At 34.2% G+C, this 20923-nt stretch overlaps 1 protein-coding gene across 2 annotated transcripts in view; it reads left to right on the top strand.

Moving 5' to 3' along the window:
• FBXL17 (F-box and leucine rich repeat protein 17) overlaps positions 1-20923 on the top strand; it is a 274061-nt gene that overhangs the window by 159685 nt on the left and 93453 nt on the right. For both annotated transcript variants that reach the window (XM_015849457.1, XM_032441230.1), the window contains exon 7: positions 20768-20844. In XM_015849457.1, the coding sequence (XP_015704943.1) occupies positions 20768-20844 (77 nt within the window). The remainder of the gene's footprint in view (positions 1-20767; positions 20845-20923) is intronic.

Below are 20923 nucleotides of genomic sequence, written 5' to 3' on the forward strand. Positions count from 1 at the left end.
TTTCTTTATTTCTTTACTCTTTTTTTTTTTTCTTTTTTTTTTTTTTCTTTTTTTCTTTTTTTCCCTGTGGGCATTTCTGTGATAATTTTCCCACAGGATGCTGAGGTAAGAAATCTATGAAGAAAACTGTTCTTTTATTATGTCTGGTGTGTGAGGGCTTTGGGATAGTGCTTTCAAACAGTGCAAATGATGTATAAAAAAATTAAGTAACTTATTAAGTAAAAGTAGAAAATGTATAACAGGACATGACTCATCATTTTGAAATTTATCTGCATTTTGGAAAAGAAACAGCATTGCTGTTTCTCAGGTGAATAAAGGCTTTTGACAAGGACAGGACATTCGAGTTTCAGAGCACTAAACTAAGTAACATTCTTGTTGGCTTTCCCTGCTTATTCAAACTTCTTTTTCAAGATATTTCACATCCTGAGATTCAATATTTTAAAATTACACCTAATATCTTTTTTCAGAAGGACAAATTTATTGTTGTCACTTATGGTCTTTAGAGTACTAAGGGAACTTAGGTGCAAACCGTGGAGGACACTTTTCTATCTGAAAATAGAAAATGTATGGCTGGCATACAGATAAATAGTTTTCTCTGTAGGAATATTAAGCTGGGTGAGCTGTGCATCTGTTTTCACTGGGACAGAGAAACTTCTTAATCATTTGTCATGAATCTGAACCAACAGCAAATTAAATCCATTATGCCCTGGAGGTCAAATTGTGTCATTCTTTTTATATGTCTTGCCAGAAGACTTGTCAGCAGTTATCTTCACAATCTTTCTACTTCAACCAAATTTATATTCCCTCTCTTCCTGAAATTTTAGTGGAAGGGCAAACTGCCAGGTGTTAGGGGAGGAAAAAACGGTAGGCTAAGCACTGGGTTGATCAAAATCTAGAAAAAGCCACTGTTCTTTGGATGTTTTGACTTTCTTGATATGCCAAAAGTTGAAAAAATAAAAAAGTTGCATTCACGTTGGTTATACTATGAAGGGCCTTCAACTCTTAAGGAAGGAAAAGTTAATCTAGGATCTTTGTTCTGCTGCTGATACACACTGTACCTTGTTTCATACCATCTGGAATTTTATACCTTTGATTTCAACATTGATACCTTTCTGAACTCAGCATGTTTGCTGGATGCAGTGTTGCTCTTTCTGGTAATTAAAAGATACTTGGAATCAAACTATGTGAGCCACCTAAATAGGAGGAGAAAATAGAGGGTAAAGGTATACATATTAACACGCTCCCTGCCCTGGATCATATCCCAAAAATCCTTTGCATCAGGAGCAACAAAATACAGGAGTTGAACTTGGGGTTCAAAGTGAAAGTAAACTGCACACTTTTTGTGAAGTTGAAAAAACGTTACTTGGTTAGAGCTGAAAAAAGATGAAGGGAAAATATTATTTCATGTTGAAGAGCTATGAAAAAATCATGAAATGGTTTGGTTTGGAAAAGGCCTTACATATCATTTGGTTCCAGCCCCTCTGGTGCCTCTTGCTATATCAGGTTGTTAAAAGAACATCCAACCTGGCAATGAGCACTGTTAGGGATGGGGCCTCCTCAGTGTCTCTAAGCAGCCAGATCCACTGCCTCACTAATCTCTGAATAAAAAAGATCTTCCATATATATCATGTAAATGTATCCTCTTTTAGTTTAAAACTGTTCTTTCCTGTTATATCATTACACTCACTGATAAAGTGTCATGCCCCAGCTTTCCTGTAGACCATCTCCTACATACTGAAAGGTTGCAGTGAGGTCTGCTGCAGCTTTCTTGTCTGTGGACTGAAGAAGACTGTCTCCGTTAGCCTCTCTTCACAGGAGATGTGTTCCAGCCCTCCAACCATCTCTGTGGCCTCTGGACTCACTCCAACAGTTCTACATCCTTCTGGTGCTAAGGACTGCTGAACTGGATGCAGTACTCTGGGTGGAGCATCATCAGAGCAAAACAGAGTGGGACAATTGCCTCCTTGGCTTTTCTGTCCGCACCTCTTTTGATGCAACCCACTATACTGCTGGACTTCTTGGCTGCAACAGCATATTGCTGGCTCATGTTGATCTCCTTATTATCAACCCACACTCTGAAGTTCATCATCTCAGGGGTGCTATGAAACCATTCTCTCACCTCATAATGTGGCAAAAAATGTCAGGAGTCATTTCTGGTTTTCTTGGAGTGTTCTGACTAAGCAGGAATGTCTGGTTACTTCATCTAGTACATGACACTGTATAATTGTCTGTCTTAAGCAGTGTAAATATAAAGTTATAGAAATAAATTTGCAGCAGGCTACCTCACTTTCACCTCATATTCTAAACTGTTTGAAACATGATATTTGTATAGTTTACCATGAACCACTGAAAATGGGAAGTTTTAATTACTCTGCTTCAGGCAAAATGCTACTGTACTGGTTAAGATCACAATACTGTTAAAATTCTAAGGATAAGTATCTTCCACTTTGACAGAGAATGCTGAATTATCTTCTTAATTCTGTTGCCATAAATTGCTGTTCTCGGTAGACATTCTATTTAGTTAAGCTTGGAAATAACCAGTGTTAGAACTGTTGCTATTTTTATACATGAGGTAACACATTTTATCTTAGTTATAATAACCAGACAGCTAAAGCATCTGCTTTCAATACAGTTAAAAGGAATTGCATTGATGTTTTTTGGTGCAGAAAGAGCAAAGAGTATGTATTTTTCCTATCTGGGATAATTTAGCTGATGCTAAGAGGCTGTGATTTTAAAACAGCGTAAGTAGAAGTAAAATCATAATTTCTGTATTTATTTCTGCAGTAAACTAGTATCGGCTCTGACACATGTCTAAGTGAATGATACACAATGTGCAGTGGTTCATTGAAAGAGCAACTGGAGGCTTGATTTTCACTGTATTTTCCTGAGGACTATAAAGGGTGCTGTTGTTTCCACATAAGGGTTATCTGTATGGAGCAGGCATCCCCTGCTTCACGGCTTGAAGCCCTTTGGTCTGCTGCGGGCAGGAGCCACTATCATTTATACTGGGCTTCCCACTTATTTTGGAAAGCTGGTGTGATTTTCTCCTGTCTCATGCATTCTCACTAGATGTTTCAGATTCAGTATTTCAGCTGCTTTCACAAATTCTGATTGCTGCCACAGTTTCTCGAAACATCAGTGTCAGCATGTAACACTTCAGGAAATGTAGAGACATCTTTCTGTAGGACTGAAAGGAAATCTCAATCACTTTTGAACTAAATCACAAGAAAAACTCACTCAGGATGCCTTTATGCATGTTTTCTCCAGTTTTCTAAGTTTCTAGCTTGAGTATAATGTGTCCATCCTTCTTTGCATGCCCATCACTCATAGATACCTGTCAGAAGAAGGCAAGGTCTTATAAAATTGTTCAGCTGGATTTGCTTTTGCATCTCACTTGCAATTGCATTCTTTTCCTTGGCTCTTTGCCACGTCGGACTACTTATTCTACATTACTGTAGAGCAACTTACATTTTCAAAAACATAATTTACATTTATTGCTGTGCACATTTGTCTTGCTTTTATCCTAAGGTTAAGTATGAAACTGCCTATCTACTTACATGTGTGGTTACATGTATACAGATGTAGATATGAAAGGTCATACTCAGCTTGGTCTTATATGGACAGTAAAGTATTAAGACCTTCATAATGCTTATGACACAGTGTATCTCAGTATTACTACTCATGTGTAGCGGCAAGTTATGGTTATGTTAATTGCTTGCTCTTTTCAGTGATATTTTATAAGTGCACCTAAAATCAAAACTGCCATTTCAGATTCCATTCAGCATAAAAGCACATCTTTGTTTTTTCTAATTTTCTAACTTGTGTCAACTTCTTTGTCAATGTGTAAATCTGACACAGTAAAAAATGTTTTTTTTCTGTCTTCTTGGAATTATTTACACTATTTATAGATGCTTTGCATTGCTATTCATACTTTAATTTGCATTTTTACTTAATGTACTTTTTTTTTTTTTTTTTTTTTTTTTTTTTTTTTTTTTATCCTGCATAAAGTCTTGTGAAGAACCACAAAACTAATTAGGCCTGACTGCATGGTTTGAAAGGGCTGTTCTGAAAGTAATGCCTCCTATCTTATTATGTTGGGCTGTGACAGCAGAGGTGGGTGTTGGTCGTATGAGAGTAGAGGTTGAACCTTCCCACATATATTTTGTTGTCTTGTGACAGACAGCAGCAGAGGGGCAGTCTGGCAGAGTGTTGTCTAACATGGATGTGCCTGTGAAGCAAAGATGTGTCATTGAATTCCTCACCCACTGACATTCACTAACACTTGCTCATGGTTTCTGGAGACCAAGCAGTATATGTGAGCACAGTGGGGCTATTTGTGGTTCATTTCAGCAGTGGTGACAGTGATGAAAAAACAAGCCATGTTCTGGATGGCCATGCAGGTTTTTTACAAGCCTGGCATGCAGGATCTTGTTCATCATTGGCAAAAATGTATAACTAATGCTGGTGAATATGATGAAAAATACTGTTTTGTAACAAGGAATTTTCTCTTTTGAATAGTGTTATTGTGTGCTTTGCATCTTTTGTAGTTTCCCTGGAAACAAACAGGTGGTGTTACTTTTGGAGCCTCCTGTGTATATGAATATACTAAGTAGTGACAGAGAATATCTACACGTAGTGTACTTTTGTGCCTTTGGGCCAATACATTATTCAGATTTGACACGTGTCAAATAGTCTGATTTTGTCCTTGATTTTTAATAATGCTGTTTTCAAAAGGGTATTTAAGCATGAGCTTCTTCAAATTCTTTTGAATCCAGGGAACTCCATTTCCCACGTAAAACATTCACTAGCTCTTCTATTTTCATTTTTTTTTCTGATGACTTTAGTAATTTATTTTTTTTTCCTCACCAATGAGTTAATTACTATAGTGCCTAATTTACCTCTGCATTTTTGGAAGTTCTTCATGAGTTATACCCTTTTCCACTACTCCTTTCCCTTTTCTGTGAAAGTCAAATCACATTTTTTCATCTGCTGATTTTATTTCTTTCAGATGCTGGCCCTGGAGTGTAAGTTTACAGAGGGTTACAGAGTATGATAATAAGTTCTTAATTACATCACTGTTACTGTCTTCAAAGACTACTGTTGAAGTATTTGAGAATCCTTGAGAACAGTTTAACGACAACCTCTATGTGACTTTGACCCTTAGTTGAGTGCTCTTAAAGATTAGTAGCCACTTCTGTCTTACTTGATCTTGATGGGTAGGGAGGCCTATGAAGAATTATTTGAATGGCTGAACTTTAGCTGTTTTACACAAATCACTGAGGTCATATCTGAGTTATTTTATGTGAGACATAAACAAAATTTAGAAGAATGTTATATATTAATCTAGGGAGTATATTCTTTTTCTTCATTCTCTTTATCCTGCGTTTTGAACAGTACAGAGAAAAACAAACAAACAACAACAACAACAACAAAAAAACAGACTTTAAACACCAGGGGTATTTGCACAACACCTTTTCTTTCTCCTTGACTTCAACACTTCGAGAATTTTTTCAAAAACTTTAGTTTTTAGTTTATTGCAGTAGCAGCAAACACAATGAACGTCACCTATTTTCCAAGCATTTCCCTTTGGGGAATATAGGAATAAATTCTTCTTTTATCATTCTTCTTCCTATAAACCTTCCAGGCTAAAGTTTTTCAAACTGTGTAGGAAATGAAATCCTTCCATTCTACAAACATATTCCGAAAATTGTTTTGTTGTATTTGACAAATGTCACTGTTGTCACCCCTAGTAACTCTCAAGTCTGATTTGGACCATTAACTTGTCATCACAAATGTTAAGCACTGTTAGTCGGGGTAAGAACAATAAGTAACTTTGAATGTATGTCTGAAAATGCTTAAGTGGACATTGGAGGAAGACAGTGAAGAAAGTGAAGAGAGAGTAACTGTTTTCTCATTCTGACTTTCCAGTGTAGCTACCAGCTTATCCCAGCCATTTGAAACTATAGCCACCTCTGTACAATGATTTAATAATTTGCATAATTCTCAGGGAAGGCGCTACAGAATGCATCATGTAAGAAGACAGAAGCAATGAACACAGTGGTGTTGTGCACATCAGGACCTCTTCCTCTATTATAACCCAAGGGTTTATGAGCCCCTTTACTGCTTCTTCTTCTTCTTCTTTTAAATTAAAAAAAAAACAGCAGTTAAGCTTCCGAGGAGTTTGACAAAAAGTATTACAGGAACACATTTAGTGTGGGGCCTATATCATTTAAACCATAACACTAGATAAAATAGAAATGTGGTATTTAAAATAGAAATGTAGAAATTGAGTACTTCAGCTCATCAGTGAGTTTTTGATACTTTGAACTGAAGCTGGAATATCAGTTACAGCCCCTTAGTAGTGGGATTTGTCCCAGTCTGCAGTCATAAATTAGTTACAAAAATTTATATGGTAGTATATGTTCATATTCATTTCTGGGATTAAAATAGTTATGTTTTGTTGTTGTTGATTGTTTTAAATCAATCAGCAATCTGGCTGATAATCTGTAAAGTCATTTTGGCAGAGATCTTTCAAGGGGAAACAGATGTTATGTAATCGGATGCTTCTATTGTTAATAAGTGTGTACAAGATGCTATGTGTCAAGGCATGCTGCAATACTTGTGCCACAGCTCTTAGTCTTATTTTGGAGCCCAGAGGGTGGCAGTGAAGGCAAAGTTATCCAGTGTCCAAGCATTTCTCACAAAGACAAGTCATGCTTACAAACGGGGACATTTTAGAAATCACCAGGTTGCCACTGGCAAAAACAAACTGGCTGAGAGGGAATTTCATTGTCTACAGATGCCTGCAAGAGAAAGACATGAGAAACCAAGATTTGAGATTTCTTAAATTGCTGTGGTTTTCTGTTCAGGGGCTGACTTCAGTTTAATACTTCCTTATATTGAAGGATAGGGAAAATGATTCAGGATAATGAATCAGCAGTTGATGGTACTTACGCTGATGCCAGCCGATGGGTAAGAATTACAGCTGTTCCTTTATTCTAGCACTAGCAATGTTCTTAAAGGGCAGAGTGCTCTTCAAGTCCAGATTTAGCTAAGGAGGTACCTGGACTCTGGTTAGACATCTCTCTCTCTTGTGTATAATTACTGAGATTTCAGTTTCTTGCATCAGGATGTAAAACTGTAACAGCATACTACAGTAACAGTTTATCCATTTCACAGAACACTATAAGTAGCAGTTGTGTATATCCAAGCATGTGATTGATATAAAATTCATTTTAAAAGAGGAGCTAAAAAAGGGAGCTTAAAAAAGACACTATCTATTGATATTTGCCAATTATCTGGATTTGGAATCAAGGAAATCCATGGATAGAAGATTCACACTGCGTCCAATAATTGTAAGACTCTATAGAATGCCAGAGTCAAAGTGACTGGAAGGAGTATACTTTTGAAATGAATGATTTCTGATGAATACTAAAGGAGTTCTCCAGAAATCATTTCTTGTCAACTTGTATAATAGTTGCAGCTCTTAGAATTTATAGCAGTAAGAATGTGACTGTGACCTTATCCATCCCTGACATGATAAAAGTTTATATTCACAGTAGTGGGTTTTATCCTTAGGAGAAAACTAACATCATTCTAGTGGCTTACATTAACTTTATGTATGTGTTTAACAAATAGAGGTTTGCAGTACTTTTGGGGGTTAATAGTAAGGGGTAAAATTATGCTATAACCCTTACATTTCTAAATTGATGTTTGATAATTATTTGCTTAAATGGTAAATTATATAGTACTCTTTTAAAATATACAGTTCAGAAGTCCTAATTTAGCTTTGATAGTAATTTACTCTGTAATGTTTGCAAAAATATCTAAAACTGCATCAAAACAAGGTAACCCTCATCTGTCATTTAAGTAAAATAAAATTTAAAGATCTTTTCCTTCTTTTTTCTTATAGTGTTCTTAACTTGAGTATGCCTTTGTAGCTGTGCCACATAATGGAAGTGAATTTTTGTCAGCTATGATGCATCAGTAGTAGATATTTTTAAATGAAAATACAAGCTGTAATCAGGAATCTAGAAAAGTGCATTAGAAAATGGTCACATTCTGTGCTATCTGCAGTTCTGGAAGTTTTAGAGATTTGTAGCTTCTAATATTCAGACATGTGAGAAATGTGTACATGAGAAACTAACACATGAAAAGTATTTTACAGAGGGCAGGAGTAAAATACATTTAGCAGTGACTGCTGAATTACAACTTATTAGAAGGTATGGAGACACATACTTAAACTGTTTTTTCTGTCAGTTGGTCATCATCCTGTTTAAACATATATTACAGTGGAACCTGCAAAAACATGACTTTCTCCAGCATGAGTTGCAGACCCTTGGGTCTCTAATATGCACTTACTGTCTTATTAAGGGATATGATGTTGGTTGACATGGAACTGTGCTCTTCTTGGTCTTTAAGTACTTCACATGGTTGTTCCACTTGTCTTGGAAAAATTATTCAGCATGTCTAGCTTAAGTAAGTCTCATCAGTGTCTTGGCCTCTGTCAAAGGGTAGGTGAATTATTTTATTCAGTTTTATTCATTAGAGGGGATGGAGACAGCTTGAAGATATTCACACCTTCATCACCTGTTCTGAGGCCTTCCAGTTTTAGAATTCAATTAATTCTGCCACAGCTACATAAGTCAAACTATTGGGGGTGATCATATTAGAATCAATAAAAGAGAAAGATCATGTATGCATAAGGCAGTTGAGATCTACTTAATGTTTTGGTAAACCTCTTGGTTTTTACAAGAGAAAGAAGCAGAGCTACTGTCCTTTTTTTTTTCTTTTCAAAACTGGTAGAGATGCCAAACAAAAAGTGTTGCCACATACTTAAAGAAGAATTCTTATGGATACAAGAAGGAAGTGATGAGAGGGCTCTCTTCTAAGTCTAGAATTAAACTCAAGGTCATTTAAATCAAAAAAGGCATTAGGATTCCACATAATAATGGATTAATTCTAAATCTAGAATTAAGCCCAAAGTCACTTAAATCAAAAAAGGCATTAGGATTCTACATATTAATGGAATTGCTTGACTTCAGAATTCATAAGTACAATTACGTAACTGGCTACGCCAATATGAAAAGTGACTGCTTTTTGTAGCACATTTTGTTAGTTGATTTGATTGGTTCTGGTTTGATATTAAGAAAAAGTTAATTTTTCTCTTTAATCAGTTGAGTAATGCTAATAAACTTTGTTCATGGTCCGAAGCAGTAGTTTGAGCCTGTATGTTTCCTGGTGTGCCCTACACCATAACATTAGTTAAAATCCATCTTCATGAGTACACGTGATGCTAATTAATAATGCAAATATTTGAAGATCTTGTTTAGACTTTAAAGTGGCAGTGGTAGTTAAGCTTGACATCAAGCAAATTTGAATACCTCGTACTGTTTCTGGCCACATTACTCTATCTGGAGTTACACATTCAAATACTTGTCTTGGCAAAATATTTTTCATTCACGATTTATGGAAAAATGTGATGTTGCTTCTTAGCACCGGATCATTCTCTCTAAACTGGACTTACTCTATATACATGGTGCTGAAATTAATAAGTGCCATTTAGAAATTGAAATTCGAGAAAAATGTATTAACATATCTTTCAAACTAGTGTGAGAACATTGCCTGTTCTTTAAGCATTCACTATTTGATGGGACTACAGTTCTGCACTCCAAAACCAAGTCCAGGCCTCCTGTGAACTTACAGATGTAGTGACAAATAGAAACTCATGTTTACCCATGTTTGTTGTAGGAACAGATGGGTTACTAAGAATATAAAAGAGGTATTTATCTAGATAATAATCTGAATTTGTAATACACTGCTATACTATGTCTAGCAATGCGAAACAGACTCCTTTATGTGTTCTGCCAGTAACCTGTGATTTACTTGAGGCTTCCATGTGAACCTTGTACACCAGTAATTTAATCAGAACTAAGAGAGTGAGAATGCAATCTTTTCCAATTATGTTTATCAGCCTAACCTATGAATATCTTAGGACACAGTGAGCCCTACAGAAAGCAAAATGTCCTCTACCTGTATTTACACTTGAAGTACCATGTGCTTATTATTTAAGAGATGTCTTCTTGCATGTTTTCTAATAATGCAAAATAAAAGCAGTGGTAGCCACATAAATTCTGAGCATGGTTTATGTCAGAATTATTTTGGCAAACAGGTTTTGCTTCAAATTAATCTCTTAATAAGGCAAAATGTTGTGAATACTGGGCATATTGCTTGCACCAGCTGACCATCAGCATGCTTCTTCTGTCTGGGTTACTTAACTGCCTTGAAATGAAAGTGTAAAGCCATCCTTTGCCTTCTGTGATTTCTCAGAGTTGCACATATGGAAAATATGTAATATTTTCCTGCTTCCCACTGTTCCTATCAAGTGCATACACTAACTGCTTTGCTTTCTCCCCCATCTTCCCCGTTGAGTGAAGAAATGTGCCTGTATTACTCTTACACAGAAATGACTTACACAGGAAGATGGGCAATTCCAACTCAGTTTGACCTGATTCAAGTGACTGACAAATTTTGGATCCAAGACTAATATAATAACATTGCACTTTCCTTGGAAAGCTTCAATCACTTGCAACATTTATTACTTCAATGCAAGATATTTAGAATGAAAAGATATATTTTAAATTTTGAATGAAATTAATGTGGCTTGTATGGAAGCTAATTTAAATATATTATTGAAGGAAAGTAGGGCAAGACAGATCTGCAGTTAAGTAATTTCATAATTTTTTAAAATATGTTGTTAATAGTGGTTTATTAAAAATTATGGTGTTATATTTACATTTAGTGACTTATGAATACATGACATAATTCTTATTGTAGATCGCTGGAGAAGCAAAAATACAACCCATAGAAATTAATTTGGCTTTCTCTAATGTGTATATTTTAATTGACTGTGCGGTTTCAAATGGTTTCAACAGTTGCAGCCATGTGGGTCCAGTTGGATCAATTTAAGAAATCATTTTAAGCTTGCACTGCAGCAGAATGGAATAATCATTGTCAAAGTAAGGATGATATTAAAGAATTAGGTAACTTTTCTGTTTCAGTGCAAAGTTAGATGAGGCTTGCTGGAAAACCATCTAAACTTTGACAAGATTTAGGATATTTAGATGATTGAGCAGAGAAAGGTAGCTAGAAGATGATGTTTTGTTAACTGCTCCAGTTAAATTAGGTGGATAAATTTATCGGATCTGTAGAATTCCAGTCAAAGTCCTTCTGGTTGTTCTTAAAGTTGTTTTTTTAGCCTTGTTTCAGGTGGCAGTTCCTTAAACTTTAACTTTACGTTTTGTGTAAAGATATTGTCTGCAGATGCAAGTACATGCAAATAATATCAGGAGTATATTTCTTATATAACAAATATAAGCAGTGCAGTAAAACAGCAAATATAAATAATTATGAGAATGCTCAGTTCCACAATGGAATAGGAACCATTTCAAGAAGACTCAGGAAACCCTAAGACAGGCAGGACTGAAAATAGTTCAGGTGATGCTTTAAATCTGGGATACAAACATCTGTCTTCTTTGTTTCATTGTGTTTGCAGTTACTCAGTTAGAAATTATCCAGGTTCTAAAAATTGCCATGTCTTGTCACTAGTTTAAGAGGTCACAGCATACTCTAATGCCCTGTCTAGCCAGATCATTTTCCAGTAAGATTACATTAGAAGTTATTGCATGAATACTATTACGTGAAGATCATACATTATTAGATGGTATTAAAAATCCATACTTAAAAAATAGAATTGACAATCTATTAAGATTGTAACATCTGGAAAGAAATAGTATCATCTAAATTTCAAATAAATATTACTGCTTGTGTCTTACCTGAGCTGAAAGGATAATTTGCATAATACTAAACACAGAAGGTACCATCAAGCTTTTTTCGCCACTTTCTCCAAGCAGTGTACCAGTAATAGAAATGCTAGCCACGCAGCTCTATGGAAAGGAATGCATAAGCATTTAATGAAGAAGTTCTGGAATTTGCCTTCAAGCATTTTTCTTTTTTTTTTTTTTTTTTTTTTTTTTTTTTTTTTCAGTGAAAGTCATTGCACTGCAATCTCAGTGCCTTCTCTCTAGGTTAAAGTAAAGTTTCTAAGGACTTTGGCATTCTTATCAAGATGTATATAGTATTTCATGGCAAGTGACAGTTTTTAAGATTTTAGGAGACATGGAGTTTTTTGTCTCAGCTAAAAATTGTACATCAGAAAATTTCTGTTAGTGTAGGATAAATGTAATAGACCTAATTTCATACACAAGCTTTGCTGTGACGTTTACCCAATGGGTCAGACCTTAGTTAGCCTGAGCTTAGTTCAGTTATTGCTTATGTTGTTTAATGTCTCCTTAATAGTGTGTGTCCAAAAAGGCTTTGAGCTTGACTTTTTTTCTTCCGTTAGTTTTCGTAACATCTACAGCATTAAATTAATGCAGTAGATCTACCATCTTGCTTTAATTATAAAGAGATTGGACCTCAGATCACTTCCAAATATACATGAATTATGACGATTACTGGATTTATTTGCATATATATTCCCATTTGATTTTCTTGGCTCTCTGTCTGCTGTAACATCCTTTTATAGAAGCAGGAAATCTGTGCAAACTTGAATATCATTCAGGATGGAGAAGAAAAATCAGATACTGTGATGGGAGAACTTTCCAGAAATCTTCCTCATATGCTGTAAAAGATTTTACTTTTCTTGCTGTCTGATGAAAGAGGTTACTTCTCCTTGTAAAATGTGCTCATCTCATAATTTTAACTATTAAAAGTACTACTGCTTCTAGGAGTAGAATTGAGAATATTTATGAAACTTATAAAGGGCTTTTAAGTATTCACAAAACCGAACTTTTACTGATACTGACTGCTGTGTTTATAACACAACAAAACATTAAATTTACTGTATGCATTTCCATTTTCAAAAGGCAAAACTGAGGCAGATATTTTGCTATGTCCTTAATGTTATCAAGAAGGACCCTTAATTCAAGTCCTTTCTTAGTCAATATCACTCACTGACTGTGATCTAAATTGTCATTTAAGCAAGTAAGATCCAGAAGACTTGGCAGTAATTATGGTTAGATGTGGATAAGAATAAACAAAGTGATGCAAAAGAAATTGAAAGGATAGATTGGCTTGTTTGCAAGACTCATTATAATGTAAGCTAAACTCTGTTATTTGGAAATCCAGCAATAAATATGGTAACATACCAATTGATACATTTAGTGTGTAGTCTTTGTTGAGGTCTAACACTATGTTGTGTGAACACCAAGTATTTTCCAAAAAAGCAGGTGATTTTTTCCTGCATTTTTATTTGTGTTATGAAGTTTATCCAAGCATTCTGGCCTAAAGAAGAATTTTTGGGAAAAAAAAAAATAAATTACATCATATTTTCACTGTTAAATTTGGAAACTTTCTTTGAGGAAACTGATTATGAATACTCTTATTCTATTAGCTATACCTTAATGAGATGTCATAAGGACCAGGGCTGTCTGAGGCTTGGAGTAGTTAAATATAACCTTTAACAGGTCATGAAGAATTAAGACTACCCTTGCTCAAAGCCCTGTTTTTCCATGTAAGAAAACCTATAATTGTGCTATCATATGGCCCTGTGATTTGTACCAGAGGAGTTACGGTAATAATTTACACTTCTTTCTTTTTCTTGAATGCCTGCTGGCATTTTTGCTCCTCTGAAATTGCAGCAGTGTGGTGGCCTGTTTCCGAGCTGCCATGTGCAGCATCAGTTACTCATCTCTGAACTAAAGATCCAGGCAAAACACACATTCAGCATCTGAATCTCAGCACATCACATATTCAATTGCACTTAAGTAGATTAAAAGGGAACAGTGGACGATCAAGAACCTTGTTCAACTCAAGCAGTGAGTTCACAAGGATTTGCTTATATGCGTAGAAATAAAAGTTGCAATTTCCATTACCTGATACTTTCTATAGCCTCTGTGCAGATTTTCTAAATCGGTGTTTCTGTATTTGTGAATGGATGTGTTTGTACTGCTATCAGGACAGTAGCTGTGGGGAAAAAGCTGTGTGTACATAGCCAGTGCAGCACAATAGTCCAGCTATAAGGTACCTGTAATCAAAGTATGTACCAGTTTTTATCAGAAAGGCAAAATTTAAACATTTGAAAAAGGAAGCTATTATGTTTTGTAATACAAACAATCTTGCTAAGAAATGTGCATTGACTTGCCTGTAGTTAACAGTTCTGGTTTATAACAGTTGGCAAGGTGTCATGATGGATTTAAGAAATTATTTGAAGTGCTGTATTAACTGTGTCTTTTCATCTGATATCTGAATTCTAAAATATTTTAATATTCTACCAAAAAAAAAAAAGAAAAAAAGACACTGTTTAATTATCTCCTAGACCCTTGCATGATTACCTGTAGGATATCAGATTCATGAGGGTTTTAGAATAAAATCATTTTTCATAGTTGTTTATTTCAGATAAATCCATTACAATATCTAGTTCCTCCTAGTCAGAAAGGAACCAAAGGCCACCTGAAATACTACTACATGTAAATGCCAGATAGCGGAATTAAATAATTTGCTAAATCTCTCCTTTCTTGGCTTAATTGCTTGCTGGCTTTACATACAGTCAGGGTAACAGGAATTATAAAGGCTTTTAATTTTAGATAAGACTTCTAATAAATATTTGAAAATAGATATTTATTGCTGAAAGACATATATATAGCTGTATTATAGGTATAATAGCTGGAGCACAGCATAATAGCTGGAGCATTGTGCTGATTAATTTATCTGTGTAATTCTGATTGGAGCTTGCCTGCATCTGAGTAGCATAGAGCACAATCAGGCACTGTGAGACTTGTCAGCCCTTACCTCTGTAGTTTGTGAGTTTCAGAGAGTAAAAAAGGCTTATCTGTTTTCCTGAGCTCCAAGTAGCAAAACTGTTTTGTAAATCAATTTTTAAATTACATGGGTTTTCTAAGGAATAGGGGTTTGCTAATCAGAACTTAATGACTGCCCTGAGATAATTACTGTTAACTTGTGTAGCTAGTGACACTTTGCATATTGGATCCAAATGAAAAGTGCTTTCAAAATTCAGTTTGTACTTTTGATTGAAAGTATTAGACAGTTCTGTTGCCTCTGTGATTAGTACTGTTTCTTACAGATGCAGTTCTTACTCTTTAAATTAAAAATACTTTAAAAGTAAATATTTTGAGTGATATTGAAACGTTCAAATGACAGTAGAAATGTTTAGCCAGTGTAAGAAGTGAAGACAAGTTAAAATTACGGCTTGCATTCTTTTAAAGTATTAGACAGTATACATTTTGAGCTGTTGTTCATGATGTAAATACGATGATAAACAAAAGAAAATGTCAAACCAAGACCAGTTAGCCAGCAGACTGTAAAATTCATCATTTATTTTTTGAGGGTTTACAAATTTTTATAACTCTTTCAGTTATATTTTTGTTCTTTCACTATTTTAGCATTCCCATTTATTCCTTAGGAGTGCAAAGGGCCTAAGAGTACATTGGTGTATAAAGATTCTGTATTTGCTTTTTGTGCTAAGAGTTGTATTTTGTTGATGATGCGTTTTTTGTTTATTTTGTTTGGGTTTTTTTGTTTGTTTGTGTTTTGTTTTGTTTTGTTTTTGTTGTTGTTTTTTAATCGAAGAGACTTTGTTACTCTATTGCATCATTGCCTTCCATAGAAATTAAGCTATCAAAACCAATGACTATTTTGTATGCAGCTTCTATCCCTATTCAAATTTAACTGTTGAAATACTAGCATTTTTTTGTATTCTATCTATTTCTTTGTGCAATATTTCTGTTTTTCTGTTGCATATTTCAGAGTTCTTTGCTGGATCACTTGGTTCCCACTTGTGGTTATACTTTGAATAGTAGTGAAGTGTTCACTTTTCTGCTCAGAGAGAAATTATGCCAATCAAATGCAAAGAAGCCATATAAACAATCTGATGTTCATTTTGAATCGTTCAAGGGAGTGTGTTAATATGACCCTACCTTTCTTTTTCTTCTCCATAGAAGTTTAAAAAAAAAAAAATTTGTATAGTTATATGTATAAGTATATAAAAATATATAAAATCACTTCCTCAAGTTGTGATCTCTTAGCCATTGCATACCAACTCTAATTAGTTTCACTCAGGGATGAAGAACATCTCGGACTATAACAAGGTCTCCCAGGGCCACTTACATAACAAATGCTCTAGTCGTGTTTTCTCGTTAGCTCCTTTCAGTTGTTACAAATGCAATTTTCCAGTGTTTTTAGAACCAGACCAAAAATAACAGTTGTGTGTGTTAATTGAATGACAGTTATTTTAGCATGATTAAAAAATGTTTGGACTCTTACTGGTGGAAGTTTCATAGTTTAATTCATTAACCTTAAGCAAGTCAAAAAATGTAAGGCTCCATTGGCTGAAGGAAGAGCAGTGTTTTCTGAGTGATTCATTTTCTTGTTGATCATATTTTTCCCATTTTCAGGCTCTTGTCTAAAAGGAATGTCAGAAACCTCGACTTTGTGAATTAATTGTACCTATGCATATGTGGGAGCCATCAAGATTATAGGCCTAAGTTATAAGTCATCAGTGGACTTATCAGTTTCTCAGTCATGCAGTTTTGTTGCTTTTGCAGAAAAGACTTGTTTACAAAAGTTTTATGCCTGTAACTTTTTGTCCACAAATGTAGTCTGCTTGGTCTGGTATTCATTTATGTGTAAATGTGTGTAAGTTTGTATGGTTTCTCTAACCCAGACTGAAAGTTTTGTTCCTGAAATAAGTTGTTTGAATTTTAGCAGCATTGTAGCAATGCCATTTTCTTCCTGTAATTTACTTGGTTTTTCAAACAGGATGACATTTTTAGGAATTATTAGTGTAAGAGGCTTCTTGATCTCAGACTATAAATTGAACTTTAGGGTGCTGCACTGCAGTGCAGATGCATTCAAAATTAAGGGAGTGAGTGAGCTCTAGTTGCCTTCAAACATCTGTGGTTTTGTAGCTCTAGTTTAAATTAGCGTTAGGTATGTGTGTTTTTAGTTATGTGCCTGGTCTCTGAAATATTATTTGACTTTTTTTTTTTTTTTTTTTTTTCTTCTGTGAAATCAGTTTATGCTGTTCCACTTTCGCATAGTGTGTGATATTAATTTCTTACTCTTAGAATCCAATGCAATAAAACTGAATTGCACATCAGTCTATCAGAGAACAGCCTTCACCAAATATTTAGTGGATACAGGAAAAACTTATCATAAGAATTTCTTGGATTATATTTTCAGCTTAAATGAGTTAGGAATTCCTTCCTGAAGTATTTCATGTTTTGATACTTTCATGTCTTATATAGTTCTAAGTAACACTGATTTAAAAAGAGGAGATTTGTGTTTTGGTGAACTCATATATATTCATACTTGTATACTTTTCAAGCTGAAATTTTAGTCTTATTTCCCTACCACTTGGCTGGTGAGCCCTTGGATCATTGTTAGTAATTTATTTTGAGTGTAAAAATTGCTTTTCTTCCTGGAATAATGTTTGCATTTTAATACATTTGGAGGAAAACTATAATAGAAGTGTCTGTTTCTCTGTAAATTACTTACTTCATCTTGGTGTTTTACTGTTTTCAGTTAAAACTGATTTAATGAACTGAAAAAATTTGTTCAGACCCCTTCACTTAAGAGACTGGAAAAGGTTCTTCTTCCCTCTGCTTTGGCATACAGTAGTTACATCATGTTAGCTCCCTGGCAGGCAGGAATTAGTCTGCAAGTGTTTCTGGGCTCCGTTTGTCTATTTTTCCATAACTCTGTCATTTGTTACTGTTTTAAATAATAACTTTAATTCTTTTTACCATTATTATTGTAATATATTAAGATTAAACTTTTTCTTTACCTGGTATTTTATTTTGGTTAAGGTATTGCAATCAATGTTGCAAACATTAAGAAAATGAGTATTTTTAAAATGTATACTCCTAAAAAGCATGCAGATGCTCATGCCACCCTAGATTTGTCTAATTCAACAGAATGTACTTCAAAAGATAGATGTGACAATCATAGGATATAATTTTGATGGATTATAACAACAGAATTATCATGACTTGATCTTTGCTTTCTAGAAAAGGTTAATATCATTTTGTTCTTTCCTGTCATGTTCAACAAAGATAAAAAAGATAAAAATAATAAATATAAAACTGCTCTTATTTTTCCATATGTTGTAAAGGCTTCAGCTGTTACTAATAATTATGTATTGTGTGACCCTCTATAGGGCATAGGCTAATGATGCCTTATAAAGTGCCTCTTTTGGTATTTGAAATTAATGTACATGTGGATGATCCATAGAGTGGATAATGGAAATTAAAACTGAACTTAGTACAATTTATGCAGATTAATTTATGCAGATTATAAAAGCTTGATAAAGAATTTTGTTAAGTTCCATGTTTAAGCTATATTAGACATTTTTCATTTCCAAACTGGAAATATAATTGCTTCATTGCTTTAGATATTAGGTGATCTTGTCTTTAAAACAATTACAAGAGGTGAGATACTCAAAAGCTACTTTTTAATTTTTTTATTTTTTCTTATTTTTTCTGGTTTTTGAAACTAGCTAAAGGTTGTGAAGGATTGATGGCTTAAATTATTTATTTATTTGTTTGCTTGTTTATTCATTTCTATTTAGGAAGAAATGATTAATTAATGGTAGTATTAAGTTCAGACTCCAATATATAACTAATAACAGTCAAGCCATTTGAAAGAAAATTAATGCTTAGGGTCAGCACTATTTGAAGGGATCACTGTAAGTTAACAAAGACTGGTGCCTCTATCAAAATGATGTCTTACTGAAACAAAAGTTGTTTTGTATGTACTTTGTAGTTGTTAAAAAACACTGTCTAGACATAACTTCTAAAAGAAAAATAATTGTCATGTTTGCTAATGTTAACAGAGAATCTTCATTAAGTGAGTAAAGAATCTGAAGGTTGACTTTGTTTTTATTCTGGGTCAGGACAGACTGTGTCAAATACTTTTTTCTGTGTTATTGTAAACTAAGAAGATCTGTTTTCAAGGACAAGCATTGCCAATATTTTCTAAATACTAGGTTCACAAAATTTTCAAAGGTCTTCTGAAAATATGTGCTAATGATAAAGACTCTGACTAAGGTACTCTTTCAGAGGCATGGTATCCTATTAATAGTAGTTATTTTCTGTTCTAGATTTTAGGAGGAAAAAGACAGAGGACAAATACATCTGAAGGGCTATGATTAAGTAATTGTATTTTGTAATCTTTAAGAATTAAGTGGTTGCTTTTAAAATCTAAAATTGGCAGCATGAACAGTAAAATCAGATAGACAGGTAATTCAGTGATAGCAGTGGAGAAAAAAAGGGCCCCAGGAGGTGTGGGTGTATTTTGCAAAAACTTATGACAAATTCAGGAAGACCTTTTTTTCTTTTTTCTTTTTTTTTCTTTTCAAAATTAGGATGCAATTTAATTTTGTGTACAGTAGAAGAGTTGATTGAAGAGTCAGAATAGATTATTGTGGCTGAATCACTCTGAAAATTAAATGGTTTATCAGGATCAGATAACAGATAAACAAGATCAGAAGAAATTCTTATGATTTATGCTCTAAAATCCTCTTTTTAAAGGATCTCTGTGTGGAGACTAACCTAATCATGACTGTAGCTGATCTAATGAACAAGTGGCACATTTTATATTAATGGCACTAAAAATGTATTTTATGAACAGGCGTTTGGAGTGATGCACTCTAAAGAATGCATTTATAAATATAGCAGTTATGCTTATAATACTTCAACATAAACTTCACCAAAACTATATAATAATCTACTATTTTATAAGAATTTAAATTTTCTTATAATTTTTTGTGCTTGCTGCTTTTCTTTTTCTTACATGAAATCAAATAATTTTTGTGTTTCAATGAAAATTTGTCGTAGTTGTGGTGAGGCAAACAAATGTGCTGTCTTCTCATCTATATAACTTCTGTAGACTCATAGAATCATGGGGGTTGGAAATGACCTTCAAGATCATGATTGAACTTGATATCTTTAAGGTGTTTTCCAACCTGAGAAATTTTATGATTCTGAGTGATTCTACCACAAAGTCCAACCAAGAGCCTTACCTATTGAGTCCATTAAATCATGATTTTCATTAGTACATTGGTGTCACTTAAATACCACCTGGGCCTCCACCGCTTCCCTGAACAACCAATTCTAATGCTTGACCATACTCTGTAAAGAAATTCTTCCTAACAGCCAATCTAAACCTTTCCTGTAGCTTGTATACCATAGAACAGCAATGACATGTAGTATTTAATGACTTAAGGAATGTTGGCTCCTAAAGAAATCACTGAGGGAATGTAAACGTTATTTTAAAGTATCATTTTCTAGTCTTTGCATTACAGTGCGTTTATAGTAATTATCTGGAAGAAAACTCAAAGCTTAGATCTTTCAAGAGAGACTTTCCTAATTTACACAGTAACACATAAGTGGAAATTAGAATACATATTATTTTCTAGAGGATTTTTCTATATATATTCAAGGTATTTGTGTGTTGAAAAACTTAGGGGAATATTGATATACAAACATTCGATGTAAAATAATGTTTTTCTCCAGTGTTTTATTCATTAATGTGCCTGCATGCTGCCATATGCATTTTCAGTGAACTGTGTGGAATAATTTACAGAATAAAAAAAATGAGGTTCGTTATATAACAGCTATGGATTGAGCCCTTCCTTTTTAAAAATTACCTATTGTTCTTTAACTGTGATGTTACTCTGTATGTCTTCCAGGTGTGTGGAGGTGATTGCCAAAGAAGGCCGGAATCTGAAAGAACTGTATTTAGTATCCTGTAAGATCACTGACTATGGTATGTAACGTTTTTGCTCCACTGGGTTTGTATAGAAACTCTATTAATGTTGGGAATGTTTAAATGCACATTTTCAAAA

Source organism: Coturnix japonica, chromosome Z (genome assembly GCF_001577835.2).
Source record: "Coturnix japonica isolate 7356 chromosome Z, Coturnix japonica 2.1, whole genome shotgun sequence".
NCBI lineage: Eukaryota > Metazoa > Chordata > Aves > Galliformes > Phasianidae > Coturnix > Coturnix japonica.